The sequence below is a fragment of the Meles meles genome, chromosome 20, assembly GCF_922984935.1.
Source record: "Meles meles chromosome 20, mMelMel3.1 paternal haplotype, whole genome shotgun sequence".
Taxonomy (NCBI): Eukaryota; Metazoa; Chordata; class Mammalia; order Carnivora; family Mustelidae; genus Meles; species Meles meles.
The window spans coordinates 37327570-37347572 of record NC_060085.1 but is presented as its reverse complement, the minus strand read 5'-3'; the positions used below and the strand labels follow the sequence as shown (position 1 = coordinate 37347572).

The following is a 20003-nucleotide window of genomic DNA, read 5'->3' as shown; positions in this document are numbered from 1 at the left end:
CACAGCCTTTTTTTTTTGATTGGCAGAGTTTTCGCTTTCATTTTCAAGACGTGCCATTCAACTCAAAAAGGACCCAACCGGGCCATCTTGTGTTACTACTGCCTCGTCTTCTCTTTCTTGGTCATCTTTGCAGCTGTCCATGCTGTACCACCGCTTATGTCCTCCTCCTCCTCCTTCTGTTAAAATCTGACAATGGATTTTGCTTCCATCTGTTTATTTTTCCGTGGCCAAACAGCCTACGGGTTTAATTGGAGGGAGGATGTTCTACAAGTCACTGGCCTGGCCTACTTGGTCCAAATGAAAGAAGCCGTCATTGAAAGGGCTGTGGGCACTGACTTGTAAAAAGGAGGATCATGCTTCAGCTGTTTGCATGACCTGGGCACACAGCAAGTTACCAGTGGCCGAGCAGGAATGAAGGTCAAGATTGGCCAACCCTGAAACAAAGGCTGAGATGGGAGGCCGTGGAGATGCTCAGCCTCTTGACGTGCTTGTTACACACACATGCTGGGTTATAATTATGTAGCTTAAAAACAGGCTAGAAGGGGGAAGATTTGCCATTAAGAAGAGAGACTGATCAAAGCCAAAGGCTATTTTGAAAAAAGTGTTCATCCAAGACCCACAAGCTGAAGCTTTCTGTCCTTTCCATATGAGGTCTATTAGCTGTAGCCCAGGAATGGTGGGGACGATGTTTCTCGTACCTACCAGAACTCCCAGCAAGTGCTCTTCGTGTATTTTGGCTCTCAGCCTCTTGCCAGTCATGGGGACGAGGTGTTTTCAGTCTTTGTAGGATACTGGTGCAGAGCAAGAATTTGGGAAGCAACCCATAGCCTGTCTTTGGTGTCCAGAATCCGTTTGCTGTGTGACCTTGGACATGTTGTTTAATCTCTCTTTAAACTCCGTCTCTTCGTCTGCACCACGGTCATGCCACCAACAGCTGAGGGTGTCTGTAAGAATTACATGAGATAATATTCAGCACTGTGCCTAATACACAGTCATCACTACGTAGCTGGCTGTTGTTCTCCGGTAGTCATAGAGAAAGACGATTTGAAAAGGTATGAGAAATATTCTTGGTTAGAGAAGGACCCCACATTGCTACAGACTCGGAGCCTTGGTGTTCTTTTTTTTTTTTTAAGCCTTGGTGTTCTAAGAGTCCCCACTCAGATTTTCTGTTTTCAGAGGCTCTTAAGCACTCTGCACGGATTTATTAATTGTAGTGCCCTAAGGCATGAGGCAAATTAAGAGAAATTTAAAATTCTGAGTAACAAACCACAAAAATTCAAGGTATTAAAAATTCAGATCACAAGCAGTTTTTTTTTTCCTTTTTAATTCTCCCTTTATGCATGAAATGTGTCATGCAAACTCTTATGGAATGTGAAAACATACCGGAACTCAGCTTAATTTCAAACCATAGGACATTTGAACTTAAAAACCGTGAAGTTTTATATTTTAAAAAAAATGCAAGCTTGTGTTCCTACTAGGTTTTTATTGCTCATTCGGTATTTCAAGGAAAACTGTCATTTCTTCACAAAGAGGTAGAGAGGGTCAGTGGCTAAGTGAAGCATTGATGTCTGTCGTGACTGATTTGTAGCCCTCCAGCAAGTTATTTGACCTGGGAAAACCAGACCCTTTCCAAGTTGGGAGAAATAAAAAAGGCAGGCCAGTCAAGGTGTCACCCGCAAACCCAAGTGGGATAAAATGCCTTTCAAGATCAGTATCTTGGTGCATTATAACTGCTAACCAAGTCTTGTGATGTACATCATCACCTAGGGGCATTTCAGGGTGGGGAAAATGTTCTTAGCCTTCTGTTAACTGATTTTTTTTTTTAAACTATTGGAATCCCCAAATGCCTGGAGCCAGATGAATTAAGTCACAAGCACAGGAGTCTTCCTGTTTCCTGTCTGTCATGAAACTATAGGGTTCATTTCATTGAAACTTAGCACTTACTTTTATAAGCTCGGTCTCTTGACGTTGCTCACCACTCCTGGTTTTTCCACCACCTGCTGCCCCCTCACCGGGGAGCCTGATGGGGCTGGTGCTTCTTTTTTTTTTTTTTCAATTTTATTTTATTTTATTTATTTGACAGAGAGAAATCACAACTAGGCAGAGAGGCAGGCAGAGAGAGAGGAGGAAGCAGGCTCCCCGCGGAGCAGAGAGCCCGATGTGGGGCTCAATCCCAGGACCCTGGGATCATGACCTGAGCCGAAGGCAGAGGCTTTAACCCACTGAGCCACCCAGGCGCCCCGGGGCTGGTGCTTCTAACACCGCTTAAATTCTGGATGAGCATAGCTGCAGAAGAAGGATGCACACGGACTGTCCAGTCACACTTTCTATGTCGGTACATAATAAAGTATGGTGTGGAAGGAAAGAATGGAATTAGAGAATGTCAACTGGAGACCGGTCCATCCTGTTTGTAAAGTGTCTAATTAAGCTCCAGCCACACCAATAATCAATCTGATTGTTAAAGCCTCCTGCAGAGTCTGTGGGAGGAGAGCTCAAATCCTACATGGGTTTGAAATAAGAAACCAGACCTGTAGTCCTTACCGGTTGGCTGACCTGGAGCTGTCACTCAGCCTTGCTGGGTCTTTATTTCCTCAGCTTTCGAATTCCAATAATTCTGTCTACTCTATCTACCTCAGAGATCATTTCGAGGATCCAGTGGGTTGGTGAATTCTTTTCCCGAGCAGATTTTGTTTTCCTTCCTACCGTATTCTGATTTATGGAACACCATAGATATTTTTCTTCCCCTCCTGTAAGCTCATCACAGGATTTTAAGCAGTTCTAAGACAAGGAACTCTCAGAGAATCGGTTGGGCATTGGTGAGTCTCCATTTCCATTTCACAACCGGCAAGCAGAAGGAAAGAATTCAAGGCAAGCAGCCTGATTAGTCATAAAGTCTAATTGTAAGGAAGGCTGGGAAGGGTAGTCTTTAGGTGGGTGGCCATGGGCAAAGCCATAACTCAGGGTGTTTGTTACTAAAAGGAAGGAAGGAGAAAAGATCCAGTGGGTGATAAGTAGTTTCTGTCACACTGTGTTTGTTTTCTCTGAAGTCTTAGGGGGATGGTCAGTGAGAAACTAATGAGTGAGCAAAGAAGTAAAACGATAAATTTTGGATAGTTTCTGGTGGAAACCAAATGAAGGGACAATAATGGGATGGGTGTGGAACACTCAGTGGGTTCAGGGAAGGACATTGAGAAAGGTGACATTTAAGCCAGGTCCTGAAGAGTGAGGAGGAGTCAGGCTGTGAAGAATGGGTTGGCACATTCTAGTCAGAAAAGAGTGTATGCTGAGCGGAAGGAGGTAGGCACATCATAAAACTGAGAAGAGACCGCCATAGCTAGAGCTTAAAGGCTGAGAATTTTCTCTGTAGAAACAGAAGAGGATGTGTGCAGAAGAGGAAGTGGCTGCTGGATGTTGCAGGTTTGCCTGCTGGACAGGCAAAACCATTCAGTTTCATTGTTTAATCCACTAGTTTGTATTTGTAGGCATTTACCAAATGGCTGAATTGTTGACACATACAGGGAAATGAAAGATAGCACGTTAATAGGATTGACTTGTCCAAATACCAATTTGGACATTTATCTACAATAAGATAAAACATTGTCAAGAAAAATGTTCTAGGAAGGGACAGAAACAGTAAAAGCTTCTTGGCTTTGTATTTACGACTAAAATTGGTTTGGTTTTAATTCATTCATCCTTAGGGAGCAAATTGATAACAAGAGAGTACAGTTTTCCCCAGTTTTACAATTTAACAACAAAAATGTATGGAGCCCATTTTATAAGGACCCTGAGCTAGTATTTTATATTCTTTATTCCATTTAAGGAAAAGAGAAGTCCCTGTCATTAAGGACCTGACAGCCCATCTGGAAAGACAGAAATACATTCAAAGTTAGGGGTTTTCCTGAAATATTTAATAACGGGGCTGGATATCAAGCTGTGAGAAGGGATGCCAGTTGTAAACATCCAAATGAGCCCTGCAGGTGGCCCTCAGCAGCAGGTTGGCCCTGGTCATACTAAATGCTTGGGAGGGGGGCCAGCGCTATACTGCATGTATTAACAGGAAGTCATTAAGTTGGCCCCGGAAGGTTCCAGATTTCCACATCCCCTTGGATGGTCAGAGTTTTATATTACGCATTTCCCAATGACCAGAACCTCATCTGAACTCTTTCTATAATATGCTGAGTGTTGTACTCCTTGCATTTAAGATGTGATGTTTCATGTATGGAAGGTTATGATATCACATCTCAAAAGGTAACTTTCGCTACCCAAGTGCATCCCATTTGGGTGTGTTATAACATTTTTGTTCAGCTCACCTGACTGTGTTAGCATGGCCTCTTCTAGTCTGATGGGTGGTGTTCAGTCCCTCTGGTGGGTAACATTTGCATTTAGAAAATCGGAAAAACCATTTCTTATGGGGATTACCTAAGTGAGAAAAATAGGACCCCAGCATTCATTATTTTGGAGCAAACATTTTATCTTCTACATCAACACACTCCACCTACCAAAGCATAGGTATATCACCAAAAATTATCCTCTGAATCAGGCTTTCTCAGTCTCTGCACTGTTGACATTTGGGGCCAGATAATTTTGTCCTGAGCATGGCCTGATAGTCACATCCCTGGATTCTGCCCACCAGCTGCCCATAGCACCCATCCCTGCAGTGTGACAGCCAGAAATGTCCAGATACCACCAAATGACCTGAGGGTTGTGGGTGAGTAGGGAGTGATGGAAATATCACTGGCTGAGAACCACTAGTGCAAATACAATTTGAGAGTCCCAGAGTCCTTTTCTGCAAATGGCTGTTATAACTGCCGGGTTGTTTTTTTTTTCCTTGTGAGGTTGGTTTGAGAATTATGCCATGTGTTTGTTAAAAGTAACACATCTCGGGGCGCCTGGGTGGCTCAGTGGATTAAGCCGCTGCCTTCAGCTCAGGTCATGATCTCAGGGTCCTGGGATTGAGCCCTGCATCAGGCTCTCTGCTCCTCAGGGAGCCTGCTTCCTCCTCTCTCTGCCTGCCTCTCTTCCTACTTGTGATCTCTCTGTCAAATAAATAAATAAAGTCTTAAAAAAAAAAGTAATAAATCTCCATTGAGTCCTCTTCCCAGAAGAGTGAGGCAGGATGGGGTGCTTTGGTTAGGCCCTGGGATTTGGGGAGCCCGGTTGTTGGTTGTCGCTGGTTGTGAATACCAGATCTGCTCCCATTTAGCTTCCAGACCTTGGGCAACGTATGTAAACCTCTCTGAGCCTCGGCGGTCTGTCTCACAAAATGAGGCTCTAAGTAGTAACCCCCAGTAGGGTTGTTGGGCAGACTCACTCTCAGGCACAGAAGCGTTAGATGGATAGCAGGACGGCTGGGGGGCACCTGGGTGGCTCAGTGGGTTAAAGCCTCTGCCTTTCAGCTCAGGTCATGATCCCAGGGTCCTGGGATCGAGGCCTGCATCAGGCTCTCTGCTCAGCAGGGAGCCTGCTTCCCCCCCTCCCTCACCCCGCTCTGTGTTAAATAAATAAATAAATAAATCTTTAAAAAGAAAAAAAAAAGAGGGATGGCTGGATAGAAGTGGTCAGTCTAGCTTTCTAAAAGCCAATGATCCTGCAAAATTCTGTCTTTGTGGGACTCCAGAAGGCAAAACACATCCACTAGCTTGATCATGAATGCTAACAGTACATTCATCAAGTATAACTTTTTTGTAAATGAAAAAAAAAGCATAAATCAATAATAGAGTGATTTGGTTTTACTTCCAGTTATAGCAAGGGATCACCCGACGTGAGTCACTGTTTGAGGTACAGTCATACAGTACAGCTGTGACTATCCCAAATGTAGTCATTTCCAGGTGAACATTGTAACTGCTATTTAAAAAAAAAAAAAGCCTCTGATGATGCCTTTCCCATCCTGGCGTGGTGTATACCTTTGGGTGACCCCTAATACTGATTTAAGATTCAAAAAGACAGTTTGATCCTTTCCGTCCGAGGCTTTCCCTCAGTCTTTTATTACCCCGGGAGGTCCCCTCCCCCCCGCCCTCCGGCCTGGGGCAGGTGCACACTCCTCAGCGCTGTTGCACGTGTCAGGGCACGTTCCTTTTTCTGGGTACCCCAGACAGGAGGGAGCTTGCTACCGTGCGTGTCTGTGTGGGCGTGCCCTTGACCCGCCCCTCCCTCCTCCTCTCTGACCTCCGTGATAAAGGAACAGTGAGCAGGTTTCCTACCCAGAGGGTGTATCAGGAAACCACCGATGAAATCAACAGAAATACAGCAGTTTTACACAGGCTGAAACTCACAGAATTGGAAACCCGATGTGTCAGTGGAAAGACAGAGGTAGGAACCAGACAGCTCTTTCTACTTCTGTTTCTCCTATTAAGTGGCTGTCCTCCATCCTCACAAAGACATGATACAACATTAGGGACTTGGATGGAGCATCCTTCATAACAGTTACAACTAGCCTTATCACTTACTGAATGTTCATTCTAAACCAGACACTGGGCTAAGTGCTTCATAAACATAACCTCACTGACCCCTTGCAATAACCCTCTGAAGCAGGCGTTGCTCCCATTTTATGGATGAGAATGCTGAGACTCAGAAAAGCGAAGCAACACCCTTCCACTGCCCTCCCCCCAAAAAACAAGTGAGGGAACCAGAATGCAAACCCCTGGTACACTCCACCATCCACACCCTAGCGGCCACGGTCAGCACGAATTAAGTGTCATTCCAGTTCACTTGGGCTATTACAGACACATCTGTGAAATCACATTTTCCATAAACTTTTGAGATTTCAGGTGAAGAAACGGCTTTGCCTTTTAGACTTGAAGACTCAGTCTCGTACCATTAACTTCTTTTGCAGACCCAGTTGCCATCAAATTATTTCAAATTCCTTAAATAAACCAGAGCCCTTCACCTTTTTTTTTAAAGATTTTATTTATTTGACAGACAAAGATCACAAGTAGGCAGAGAAGCAGGCAGAGAGAGAGGGGGTAAGCAGGCTCCCTGCCAAGCAGAGAGCCCAATGCGGGGCTCGATCTCAGGACCCTGAGATCATGACCTGAGCTGAAGGCAGAGGCTTTAACCACTGAGCCACCCAGGCGCCCCAGCCCTTCACCTTTTAAGTAGGGTTTTTTGCTTGCAGAAGTACATTTGCTCTCGATGCAGGGACTTGCTGAATGGAGGCAGAAGCGCTAGTATTTCACTTTTGTAAGTGATAAGAGGGGGAGGTGGTGGCTTTCAGAGATCAGGTTTCAAGTCCAGCCCCGGTTTTTATGTGTGTGGGAATGGACGCAAAGGAAAACACAGCTGAGCTGCATTGTGGTTCTTCCTGTAGAACCTGTTCATGCCCAGAGTGAGTAAACCCGGGGTAGAAATATCTCCTGGAGACAGCCCCCAGTGAAATTTGTGCCTGGATTCAAAGCAACTCATTTCCCAGGAAGTTATCATTGGGATCCCCGCTCTGGCCTATTTTAAAAGAATGTGTCTCCCTTCTGGGAAGATCTGCCAGGGAGAACTTTGCCCTCTTTCTCCCTGATGGTAGGGGGGAGGAGCGGAACTGGGGAGGTGTCACTCGCTAGAGCTGCTGATGTCAGTAGCGTGTCAGCCGTGGGAGGCTCTCTTTGTGAAACTGAGTTACACCTAGGTGTCTTATGAAACTCCGTTCAGAGCTCACCGGAGCTGCTGTCTGGGAGAGGGGAGGTAGAACGAACTTCGGGGTTTCCCTTCACAATTCTGTCCCATTTTTGGAATCTCTGGATGAAAAGAAATGAAAGCGTCCCATCTACGGACATTTTAGGAAATGGGTATGTAGCTTTAAGCTTTCACTAGTTAAACTCTTTCCACCTGGGTGATTGTTGTGGTTACACTGACTGCATGTTCGGACCACGAAGGGCTGTGTCCTTAGCGTGTACGGGTTTCTCTGTGTTTGGGGACTGAGGGTCCACTTTGAACACTTGTCTCCCAGTTAACGCGTGCACACGGATGTTAAGTTCGTGCTGTTCCTTTACGTGAGGTTCACATGTCCGTAAAAAGTCTTGGCTCCTGTACTTTGGGACATGGTTGTGCTTTGCAATTAGAAAAATTGAATTCTCCCCTAAGATTCTCTGAGCATAATTTCAAACTCCGGCCAAAGTCTACTAATCACCAATAGTGGGACAAGTTCCAAGTTGAGAGAAAAAGCTGAGGCTCAGGCTAATACAAGGGGGTTGGGAACAAACCCAGAAAATACAGCAGGGCACTCCGTCTCCTGAATGGGCTGCCTTTTACAAATTATTTGATCTTCAAATGCACGTTGCTAGCTAACTTCTGTTTCTCCCAACCAGCTGGCAAGTGACACCGAGTGCAGCATTAGAATATCAGTGGCGGGAATATGAAAGTCTGTTGACAAAGATTGGAGGCTCTAGCAGAAAACAAGAGGGGAGCCGCATATTTACCCCCCCCCCCCCCCCCCCCCCCCCGCCCCAGCTCTGCTCCAGTTCCTGGCGCTGGGTTTCTGTTGCATTTAAGGAACTCTTTTAGGTGGGAAACTGGTGTCACAGAGAAGCACCCCTGCTTGGGGTTCCGTTTTACTTTCACTTTGCATTCTTTTGAAATTTCATCCTGTGGTTCTACTGAAACATCCTTTTGACCATATTTCCATTTAAATATGAAGTCAGCATCTTTGATCAGAAGGCATGTGCTTACTGGAAACTGCGAGGATTTCCTAACTATTTTTTATTTAGTGTTGAGTCAGAGGAAGAATAATAATATGCGTGTTCCCCACACTTGCCTGGTTACTGTCAGAGAAAGGAATAGAATGGTTTCAGGTTGTTGGTTTGTAAAAGACTCATCATGTATTCGTGCTTTGCCTTAGTGTGCCTTCTTGATTATTTGGTGATTAAGCTGAGTTCCAGAGTTGGTAAAAATCAGCATTAATTAAAGTGGGGTGTCTGTTCTGTGTTCTCCATTTCTTAGTTATTCCAATGGAAGCAGCTGGAGAACTTATATTTCCGTGAGAAGAAATTCGCCGTTGAAGTTCACGATCCACGGAGGTAAGGATGACGGCCTTTCCTTTGTATGGTCCCAGTGACCATCCCCATAACAGTGCTGTTGGGAACATTCATGGGCAGGGTTTTGTGCAGACATGTTTTCATTTCTCCAGGATAGACCTGGGAGGGGAACGGCTGGGTCAGTGGTAACTCTTTCTTTATCCTTTGGAGGAACTGCTACAGTTTTTCCACAGAAGCTCCACCATTTTGCATTCCCACCAACGATGTATATGGTTCCCTTTTCTCCACATCCTCCCTAACAGTTATCTTTAGTTGTGTTTTGTTGGTTTTTTAATAGTCATCCTGGTGGCATACAGTGAGAGCCCATTTTGGTTTGGATTTGCATTTCCCTCATGACTAATGATGGCTAAGTGTCTTTTCATGTGCTCTTTGGCCACTTGGGTACCTTCTGTAGAGAAATACCTGTTCAGAACCCGTGTTCGTTTTTTAATTTGGTATTCCTGGTCACTTTTAAAACAACAGTTGCCAAGTTATAACCACGGATTGAAGTCAGGATGGGAGGCTCTCCGAGCTTGTCAGAGGAATTCATTATCAGTCCCCAGGGTTTGCCTTTCAGATATGTTTATGGATGCTTGGAGGTCAGAGGGATGGGGGAAACAGCTGTGACAAAAAGAGGACCAAGAGATAAGCCAAATTCCTACAAAGAACATTAGTACCCTTCTCCCTCCTTCCCCACAGCATCTGCCTGCCCCCGGTCCCCTCCTTTCACCCTCTCCTCCTCTGACCATCTCTCCTGCTCTTATCTGGTGCACAAGCAGGACACTGGACCAGTGTCAGACTTGTATATCTGCAGACCGTATTATCTGCCCAGCCTCTGATGATGTCAGACCCACCCAAGCCTACCTAGATCTGAAATGCTCTTCTACCTTGAGGAAGGTGTTGACACTGCCCTCTCAGTTGGGTTATCTTTGATATATGATCACCTGGATTCCTGACCTCTTGTGAGGCTCACACATCCTGTGTTTTGTTTTGTTTTTAAGATTTTATTTATTTATTTGACAGAGATCAGAAGCAGGCAGAGAGAGAAGGAAGCAGGCTCCCCGATGAGCAGAGAGCCACATGTGGGGCTCGATCCCAGGACCCTGGGATCATGACCCAAGCCGAAGGCAGAGGCTTTAACCCACTGAGCCACCCAGGCACCCCCATCCTGTGGTTTTTAAGTAGAAGTTTTTAGTACAGCCCCTAATTTGAGTACTTCTTATCATTTGGGGTATGTGTACATGCATTTTTGAACACGCCAGTTTTACCAAAAAAGAGATGATCCAGGTGCAGTGGGTTTCTTCATAAAAGGAGAAAATCAAATCTTGGCTCCTGTCGGCATCAGAGTGTGGCAGCCAGAAAACAATTAAAAAGATACTTCATGGTCACATTCCTCAGTGGGTACATTTTGTGGTGTGCTGGGCCAGAGGTGAATGAATCAAATATTTTCCTCAATCTTTCAGGATTTCTGTGTCAAGAAGAACCTTTGGGCAAAGTGGCCTCTTTGTGCAAACGTGGTATGCAAATCCTTCCCTCATCAAGTCCATCTGGGTAATGGCAATTAGTCAGCATCAGTTTTACTTGGACCGGAAGCAAAGCAAAGTAAGTCACTGGAGCGTTTCTATAGGAACAGACTTCCTTCCCTCATTTGCTTTCTGTTTCAAAATAAGCTTTCTCAGAAAAGATGCAAGCACATGGGTTTCTGTTCTTTGAGTTTTTGCTTTTTAAACTTTCCGACCAACTGTTTTAATTTTTCTTACATTTAAAACAGGGGCGCTGTATAGCCTGATCTAGGAGTTGTAAGACGTGCCAACTTCCCGGCACGTGTGTACGTGGACACAGGTGGCGTTCTAAAGTTAATGACTGAACTATACCATGAGAGAGATTCATGCGTATTTAAACTTTGTCGATGTAAAGCCTAAGTCTTACATATATAATTTTTTCTTCTGAAGTGTCACTTGGGCATGTAAAAATTCTAAATCGTCCTCTGTGTTAATATACTTATTCCATAGTAACTTCATCATTTTATTCATTTAAAATAGGTTCAGTTGAGTGAATTCTGTTTCCATGTTGTATACCTCTTAGGCAAAAATTCCTTCAGCCAGGAGTTTAGACGATATCGCGATGGATTTGACTGAGACAGGAACACCGAGGGTCTCCAAACTGGTGACGCTGGAGGCAAAAAGTCAGTTCATCATGGCGAGCAATGGCAGTTTAATCTCCTCAGGTAACGTTTTTGGAAAGTACCAGTGATCTTTACTTTTCACTTTGGTCATAAACTACTTTGGGGGCTGATAAACCGCTTATAAATGCATTTTAGGCCCATTATTTGGGGAATGAATAAGCCTATCAAAACCTGCAACATGTAGCATACACCAAAGTTTTAAGACGTGGAAAGAAAGTTAAATTATACATAGTCAGCTTGTATGAACAACACTAGTTACAAAGATAGTGAACGCCTCAGGATAACATGAAAGGACATTTTCTCATCTGTTCTATCGAGTTCTTCTTCTCCCAATATTTAGTTTTTGATTCAGACAGTTGTCTAATACTCCGCTTAATATATAGTCAAACGTGACTACAAGCGTCAAACCTCACCCCAACCCCACCTCCCAGTGTGACTGCTGCCCTGAAGCCCTTCCTCTGTAGAAACTCAATCTCTTATCACTGAGTATAGTAACTTCACTCAAATGAATTCTCCCCATCTAAATCCTATTGTCAGCTCTTAATCTGAGGCACAGAACGTTCCTTTACCTCGCTTGCCTGCTTTCTACCAGGACATTCTAAATAACTATCTCCAGGAACATCTTACCTTCTCTCCTGCTCAGAAAAATGAAATTCTTCCTTGGGTGTGTCTGAAACATTAAACATTTTATCATTGCTTCTAAAATGACTGAGCCAAAATACAGAGGGTATATATAATTACCAGGCTCCATTCGATGCCCAGAAGCATGAGAAAATGTTCTCCAGTTTCCTTTTATTATGTTCGGAAACAAGGAGAAAAGAAATAAATTATTATTTAATAGCAGGCCGGCCTTAAAAGTCCTTTGTCCTTTAAAAAAGGAAGGAAACTTGCCTTGTATAAACCTTCCCTGCCCTCCCTTCGAATCCCTCCAGGTTCTCAAGACTCAGAAGTTAGCGAGGAGCAAAAGAGAGAGAAAATCCTGGAGCTCAAGAAGAAGGAAAAGCTCTTGCAGGAAAAGCTCCTGAAAAAAGTCGAGGAGCTTAAGAAGATCTGTTTGCGGGAGGCTGTGAGTGTCTTCTGCTTTGGGGGGACTCGTCACGCTGTGGCTGACAATCTGGCGGGTGTCACTTACCCCTCTCGGCTCTGTCCTGTTTTATAGGAGCTCACCGGCAAAATGCCAAAGGAATATCCGCTGAACGTAGGTGAGAAACCGCCTCAGGTCAGAAGGCGTGTAGGCACCGCGTTCAAACTGGATGGCAGCCTGCTGCCGAGTGAAGAGGTAGGAGCACCAACGCTGAGCATTTCTATTAACAACAGGACAGAAGAGCAGCCGGCTGAACGGGCTGACTTGTTCCTTTGGGTTTTGAGTCCCTACTGAACCTTGCTCTCTCGCCACTTGAAAGTGATGTAGTAGACCAAATGGAATTCTTTCTTTCATGCACAGTCCAATTACGGTTGAGTTCTTTCTCACTACTTTACTCCTCCCAGGCACAGAGAGCGTTAAACAAACCCCAGATGTTTACAAACTGAGAACCTTGACCATAAGAAGGAAGAACTCCAGCATTAGACGCTTCCACAGAGAAACCTTTGACAAATACGTTTGCCCTTTCTGATGTGTCATTTTTCAGATCTCAGTTCCTCATCCATAAAATGAGGGTCATCCTCATTCTTCCTGCTAACGGATACAGGGTGTCATAAATGACATAATACATGGGCAGCATTCAGGTATAATAAAGTTCTAGTATAGGGTGAACTTTTTCATTTGCATGTCATTAGATTGTAGGACCCTACTGCCATTTCTTGCCCAGATTTAGCCATCTTGGCTGTAGAAAATGATAGCATTTTCCATCCATAATAGAGTGAGCTTTGCAAATTTTTAAAAAGGTGTCTTTACTTATTTCAGAGAGAGCACCTGCATGAGCAGGGGGAGGGGCAGAGAGACAGGGAGAGAATCTCACACAGACTCCCCGCTGAGCATGGAGCCCAACACAGGACTTCATCCCATGACCCTGAGACTGTGACCTGAGCCAAAATCAAGAGTCAGACTCTCAACTGACTGAACCACACAGGCACCCCTGAGCTCTGAAACTTACTGAGTATACCCAGTCCTGAGCTAAGCAGTGCACACATATTATCTCATTTAAACTTTGCCATATTTTTACAAGGTAGATATTCTCTCCATTTGAAATGGAGATGCAGAATGAAAAAAAACCTGCAGCACTAAGAAATTAAGCATGTTGGGGCGCCTGGGTGGCTCAGTCGGTTAAAGCCTCTGCCTTCGGCTCAGGTCATAATCCCAGGGTCCTGGGATGGAACCCCGCATCGGGCTCTCTCCTCAGGAGGGAGCCTGCTTCCCCATCTCTCTCTGCCTGCCTCTGCCTACTTGTGATCTCTGTCTGTCAAATAAATACATAAAATCTTTAAAAAAAAAAAAAAAATTAAGCATGTTTCCAGGGTCACTCCAGAGGGAACCACCAGAAAGAAATCAAACCCAAATGTATCTGTCTCTAAAGCTAAGCATATAAATACAACCTTCTGTGTCTGTGAATCTTGGCTTAGGAATCTCTCCTTGAAAAATATAATCGTCACCTGACCCACTACATGAACGAAAGGCCCTTCCCTTCTTTAAAAGGAGAACAGTCAAATTAGTAAGAAGTATAAGTAAGTGGATGAGGGAGGTCTTGTCTTCTAGAAAAGTGTTGGAAGATGCCTGTGCAGTCAACTTAGGAAGGTTTTATTCTCAAAGAGCATCTGTCTGATCTGAGAATGTGCAAGAACTGGTATCACTGTCTAAATGCAGGATCCTGCTTTGCAAGACCTGGAGAGCAATTTCCTAATACAACAAAAGCTAGTCGAAGCTGCGAAGAAACTTGCCAACGAGCCAGACCTTTGTAAAACCGTGAAGAAAAAACGAAAGCAAGATTACACAGAGGCAGTGAAAAAGCTTCAGGAGATTGAAAACGCGATCAATGAATATCGAATCAGATGTGGAAAGAAGCCCAGCCAGAAAGCCACCGTTATTCTACCAGGTTCGTAAGAAGTAAGGTTTTTCCGGTCGCATAGTCAATGTGATGGTAGTAACATTTCCCAGTTGATTGGGTGAGAGATACAAGAAAGGACTGGTTTAAAAGTAAGTTTCTTCGGGTGAAAATGGTTTGGGATGTCAGTCTTGCAAGTGTATAAACGTGGTTTTCACGGACATTCTCACTATGGCAATACTACACTATTGCGTTGCTTTCGTTTGGAGGTTGAAGCATTCATAGCAATATTGGTTCATAATCACCTTTTACTGGCCTGACGTCGTTGCAGGAAAATAGAGTTGGCAGCACAGAGTAGTAAAGAGAGCCGGGCCTACCCAGCCGTTTCTCAAAGGGTTTTGATGCAGGGACATACATTTGTTGAAGGGCCCATCCAACATTTGTGAAGAGAGTTCTTACAATTCCTGTCAATTGTGGAGGCTATTTAAAGCTCGGGACAAATGTTGTGATAGAACATGAAATGCAGAAAGCAGGGTATTAAATCATAACCACAACGTGATCCCGACATCATGTAAAGATGCACCTACAACAGCTGGTTGGGAAATGTTTCAAAATGCTGGTGGTTGTGGAATTTCAAGTAACCTGTTTTTCTTCTAATACTTTGCTGTATTTGCAAAATTGTCAACATTATATCCTTAAGACTTTCATAATCAGGAAAAAAGTTACACTGAAAATCTCATTTAGGTCAATTTCAGGTTCACTTGGCCTTACTTTATCAGCATGGTTTTCAGCCTTGATCGTTGGTTGAAATATGATTAGATTTCCTTGATCCCAAGACTGTTTTTTTTTTCACATTTAAACGTCTGTGAAATTTGAATAATTTTACACTAGTTGGTATGTTACAGTTACAATTGGCAATACTTTTTCTCGTTTTACTGAGACATAAAATAATTATGTCAGATTGGATGAAACGTGGTGACTAGGTTTGGCGTATACTCGGGTTTGGGGAGGTATGGTTTATAAAGCAGAGATACAGCTTTTTGGAAAGGGACGAACACTTGTTCATCAGCTACAGCTGGAGAATTTAGGATGGCTCTGAATCTAAATGAGACGTCCAGTTGGCTTTGGAGGTGGTTACACTCTGGACCTATGGAGATGGGTGATTAGCAATGTACTTAACTTTCATAACCATTTGTTGTGGCCCATTCATCCGCAAATGGTGCAAGATTCAAGTGATCTCCTTTACAATGAGTGACATTTGGGCAGCAAATGGTGCCATGGTTGAGGATATATGGGGTAAGATTTTTTTTTTTAAGTGTGCCCGACAGCTGACTACACTGGCACCTTGCCTTCGGACTCTACTGTGTGTACAGTTAAGAGATCGTCTGCCCGGCTCTGGTGGAGATTACCATTTGGAGATCAGATGGGAAAGATTTCCTTCATAATGGCATCGAAGCCTACCTTGCCAGGACCTGACCTTGTGTGTGGAATGATTTACCAAGGCAGATGTGCACATCTGAGTTGCTTCCTGTTGCTACATACATTTTTTTTTTTAACATTGGATGGGTAGCACTAATACTTAGGAGCATGATGGGTATTTCCAACCACCAGAATGCTGTGTCTACGTAATAAAATCAATAACTATAGCTAATATTTATTGAGCATTTGTCCTGTACAAGGAGCTGGGCTAAGAGCTTGACATCCATTATTTTAATCACCTCATCACTGCATGCTAGGTACTATTCTTACTCCCATTTTAGTTGAGCCAAGTGAGGCCAAGAGGGATGAAGTCATTTGCCCAAGGTCTCACAGCTAGTAAGTGTCAAAACCAAGATGGGAACCCAGGTCTATCTAATTCAGTGGTTCTCAGCCAAGAGCAGTTTTGCACCCCCAGGGGATGTTTGGCAATATCCTCAGACATTTTTGGTTGTTGAAACGGGGCGTGGCGGTGCTGCTGTTTAACAGCGGTTGGAGGCTGGAGATCCTACAATGCAAAGGACAGCTCCCCCCAAGCAAAGATGATCTGTCCAAAATGTCAGTATTGCCACGTGAGAAACGCGGGTCTAACTGAAATGCTTGTGTACCGCCAAGTGTTCACCTATTAAGAAAAGTCCCTCTTCTTCAGGGAGGGGTCGAAAAATAATTTATACTAACAGCAGTTATTTTCAACCCTCATTTTCAAATGAGGGTTCAAGTGTATTTTACATAACATTTCGCATTTATGACATGAATGGCATGATTTTTCTTTCCAGTTTGTTGGTCGTAAGCCCTCAATGTATGAGGTAAAGTTTTCATGCCATGTAGAAGCTAGATTGAAAACTAATTGAAAACAAAAACTGTGTTGAAATCAGTTCTAATTTTCTTAGAGATTCTATTTCTTTATTTGTTTATTTATTTATTTAGAGAGTGCATGAGTGGGGGAGGGGCAGAGACTGAGGGAGAGAGAATCTCAAGCAGACTCTGAGAGTGGAGCCCAGTGTGGGGCTTGATCTCACGACCCTGGGACTCCCATGACCTGAGCCAAAATCAGGAGTCAGATACTTAACTGACTGAGCTACCCAGGAGCCTAAATCTGTTCCATTTTAGGAAACAGTCTAGTGTCAGGGCATCTGGGTGACTCAGTCATTAAGCATCTGCCTTTGGCTCAGGTCATGATCCCAGGGTCGTGGGATCGAGCCCCATATTGGGCTTCCTGCTCAGTGGAAAGTCTGCTTCCTCCCCCACTCCCCCTGTTTGTATTCTCTCTCTTGCTGTCTCTCTCTCTGTGTCAAATAAATAAAATCTTTTTAAAAAAAATAAAAGAAATAGTCCAGTATCATATTTGTACAATTCTAAGATGTTTATATCTTTATTAGTAAATGATTCCATTCTTGTTAATTATTCTTAATGCACTATAATTATTTACACTTACTAAGTAAAAATAAGATACTCTCTATTGAGAATTGCTTTATGAAATTCACCGTAGGTGTATAAATGCCCAGTTATTCTAAAGGCACTTACTTTTATTCACAGAAGACATAATCCCGTCGGAGAGCAGCTCCTTGTCTGACACTACCACCTATGATGATTGTGAGTAGCTCTTCTTTTTCATTTTCAAATGTCATATGTTCTGAAATACTAAGACAATTTCTTTAAGTAAAGCCTATGTGTTATTCTTTTTTTTTTTTTTTTTTTTTTTAAAGAGTTTATTTATTTGACAGACAGAGATCACAAGTAGGCAGAGAGGCAGGTAGAGAGAGAGGAGGAAGCAGGCTCCCTGCGGAGCAGAGAGCCCGATGCGGGGCTCGATCCCAGGACCCTGAGATCATGACCTGAGCCGAAGGCAGCGGCTTAATCCACTGAGCCACCCAGGCGCCCCCTATGTGTTATTCTTTTGGGAAAAGTAGAATGAACTAACTTACATTTATACAGAATGGTTGGGGAAGGGAGATTCTGATGAGCTTCTACTGAGGTTAACTCAGCATTAAACACGGTACCATACAGACCACTTGAACTTAGGAAATCAGAATGCTGTTATGCAACTAAGTCAGTCTCTCAGTAAGGGTTTGTGAGGCTCTGTAGAATTTTTTAAATTAGCATTCTTAGTTATTATTTTTTTTTTTACTTTTAAGTAGGCTCCCCACCCAAGGTGGGACTTGAATTCAGGACCCTGATATCAAGAGTCATATGCTCTACTGACTGAGCCAGCCAGGCACCCCTCTGTAGGATTTTTTTTTTTTAAGATTTTATTTATTTATTTCACAGATAGAGATCACAAGTAGGCAGAGAGGCAGACAGAGAGAGAGGAGGAAGCAGGCTCCCCGCCGAGCAGAGAGCCCAATGCGGGGCTCGAGCCCAGGATCCTGGGATCATGACCCGGGCCAAAGGCAGAGGCTTTAACCCACTGAGCCACCCAGGTGCCCCTGTAGGATTTTTTTTAAACGTTTTCTCTTGAAGTAATGACAGGTTCACGAGGAGTTGCATAGATATTCAGAGCCTTTCATGCAACTTTTCCCAATGGTGAATCTTATATATCTGGAGTCTCATCTCAAACTGTGAAATATAGTGTAGACTTTGATTATCCCTGTATTCTGGATGGCTAGGAGTTTATTTTCCTTAGGAAGAAATTGGGTTACGTGTCATTGTATTGGTTTCATAGAGGAAGGCCGCATGTTTTGATGGCCTGTGTTTGTTCAGCACATTTGATGGTGGAATGGATTTCATATCGAGTGGGAAAGTGCTTCCTTATAATCCCTGGTGCTTAAGCAGAGGAGTGACTGTCTGATATGATTTAAAGAATTCTGGGAAGCCACTAACCCATACGGCCTTATCTCCCCCATCCCCACCCCACCCCAAGTTTGATGGTGCATGAAACTCCACCATTCCAAAATTTTTCCTTTGAGCTGAAGCTGGGTCACGTTTTCCATTCCTCTTTGAAAATGCAGATGTCAGCAGGAGACATAACAAGTCTCTGATGACTCAGCATACATCAATTACATCACTTTCAATGACAGAATGAGCCCCTGGTCAGCCAAGGAGGCCTAAGAACTTGAAAGGTGAACAAAAGTGATCCACACCAGCTTTACCAGCCAACTTCCTTTTGGCCCTATACACGCTGGGGGTTTTCTTTAATATAATTCTAGAAAAACTATAGTATCACCCATTCTACCAGAATGATCTCTCTGCTCAGAGAGGTACCTGCTAAAATGGGAAAAGTTGGATCAGGCGCACAAGAGAACAGTTGACCCTTGAACAATGTGGGGGTTAGGTGTGGTCCCACCCCCTGTGGTTGAAAATCCAAGTATCGCTTTTGACTACCCCAAAACATAACTACTAACAGCCTACTTACCATTAACTTAAACAATTAGCACATATTTGTATGTTACAGTCAAGTAAGCTAGAGAAGAGAAAATGTTACCAAGAAAATCATAAGGAAAAGAAAATGCATTTACTATACTATACCAAATTTATCGGAAAAAAAAATCTGTGTATAAGTGGACCCATGCAGTCCAAACCTGTGTTGTTCAAGGGTCAATTGTAGTCAGTAATTTCCGTTTTCTAGTGTATAAAGTATAAAAATAAATGTTCTGAACTAATACACTTCTAAAAACATCAGATCTTCTGATTTGCTTTTTGGAGGGCTGGAAAGGTATTTATTGCCTTATTTATTTACCTACTTACTCATTCATTCATTCATTTACTTATTATAGCCAATGACACCTTCACTCTCGGGGGGCAGCGACCAAGTTCAGTACCTCATTCTCCAAGAATTCTTCCCCCCAAGTCTCTCGGTATTGAGCGAATCCATTTCAGAAAGTCGTCCGTCAATGAACAGTTTGTGGAAACCAGGCAGTCCAGGTGAGAAATCCCATCTCCAGGGAGGCAGATGCCTCATAAGCCATGAGACTTTTCCTCTGAAATCGTTGACCCTTTAGGGCATTACCCTTTATATCCTTTCAGAAGGGGTTATCTTGCAAAACCAAAGCATAGAAACTCACCCCGTTATTTGTTTTTGACAACAAGCACGTTTCTAAGAGATCTTTTCAAAGCATTTGGCACTTTCCTATATTTTAAAGTCTGTTGGATTTATGTTAGGTTCCAGGGGCGTTAATTATAATCTGGATTTGGATATAATGTCTGAAGTTCCATTTCAAAACCCATGCTCTCAGGAAATGGACATTAAATACCACGCTCTCAGTGTGAGTGACAGAAATGACTTCCACTCTTTCCAAGGGAAATGAGACTTCCACTCATTTTGAATCTGTAAAATAGATAATGTGACTTTTCTTCTTGAATATCTCAGATAAATATTATCCAGGCAATAAACACCAGATTTTTAAAAAGATGACAGACCAGTGATTC

The 20003-nt window shown here is 43.4% G+C and overlaps 1 protein-coding gene across 5 annotated transcripts in view; it reads left to right on the top strand.

Annotated features, from left to right (window-relative positions):
• Nucleotides 1-20003, top strand: part of FRMD4B (FERM domain containing 4B) — a 219629-nt gene that overhangs the window by 187430 nt on the left and 12196 nt on the right. For all 5 annotated transcript variants that reach the window (XM_045991687.1, XM_045991683.1, XM_045991682.1 and 2 more), the window contains 8 exons: nucleotides 8926-9002; nucleotides 10463-10601; nucleotides 11085-11226; nucleotides 12117-12250; nucleotides 12344-12463; nucleotides 13985-14213; nucleotides 17175-17231; nucleotides 19352-19499. In XM_045991687.1, coding sequence (XP_045847643.1) covers nucleotides 8926-9002; nucleotides 10463-10601; nucleotides 11085-11226; nucleotides 12117-12250; nucleotides 12344-12463; nucleotides 13985-14213; nucleotides 17175-17231; nucleotides 19352-19499 — 1046 coding nt within the window. The remainder of the gene's footprint in view (nucleotides 1-8925; nucleotides 9003-10462; nucleotides 10602-11084; nucleotides 11227-12116; nucleotides 12251-12343; nucleotides 12464-13984; nucleotides 14214-17174; nucleotides 17232-19351; nucleotides 19500-20003) is intronic.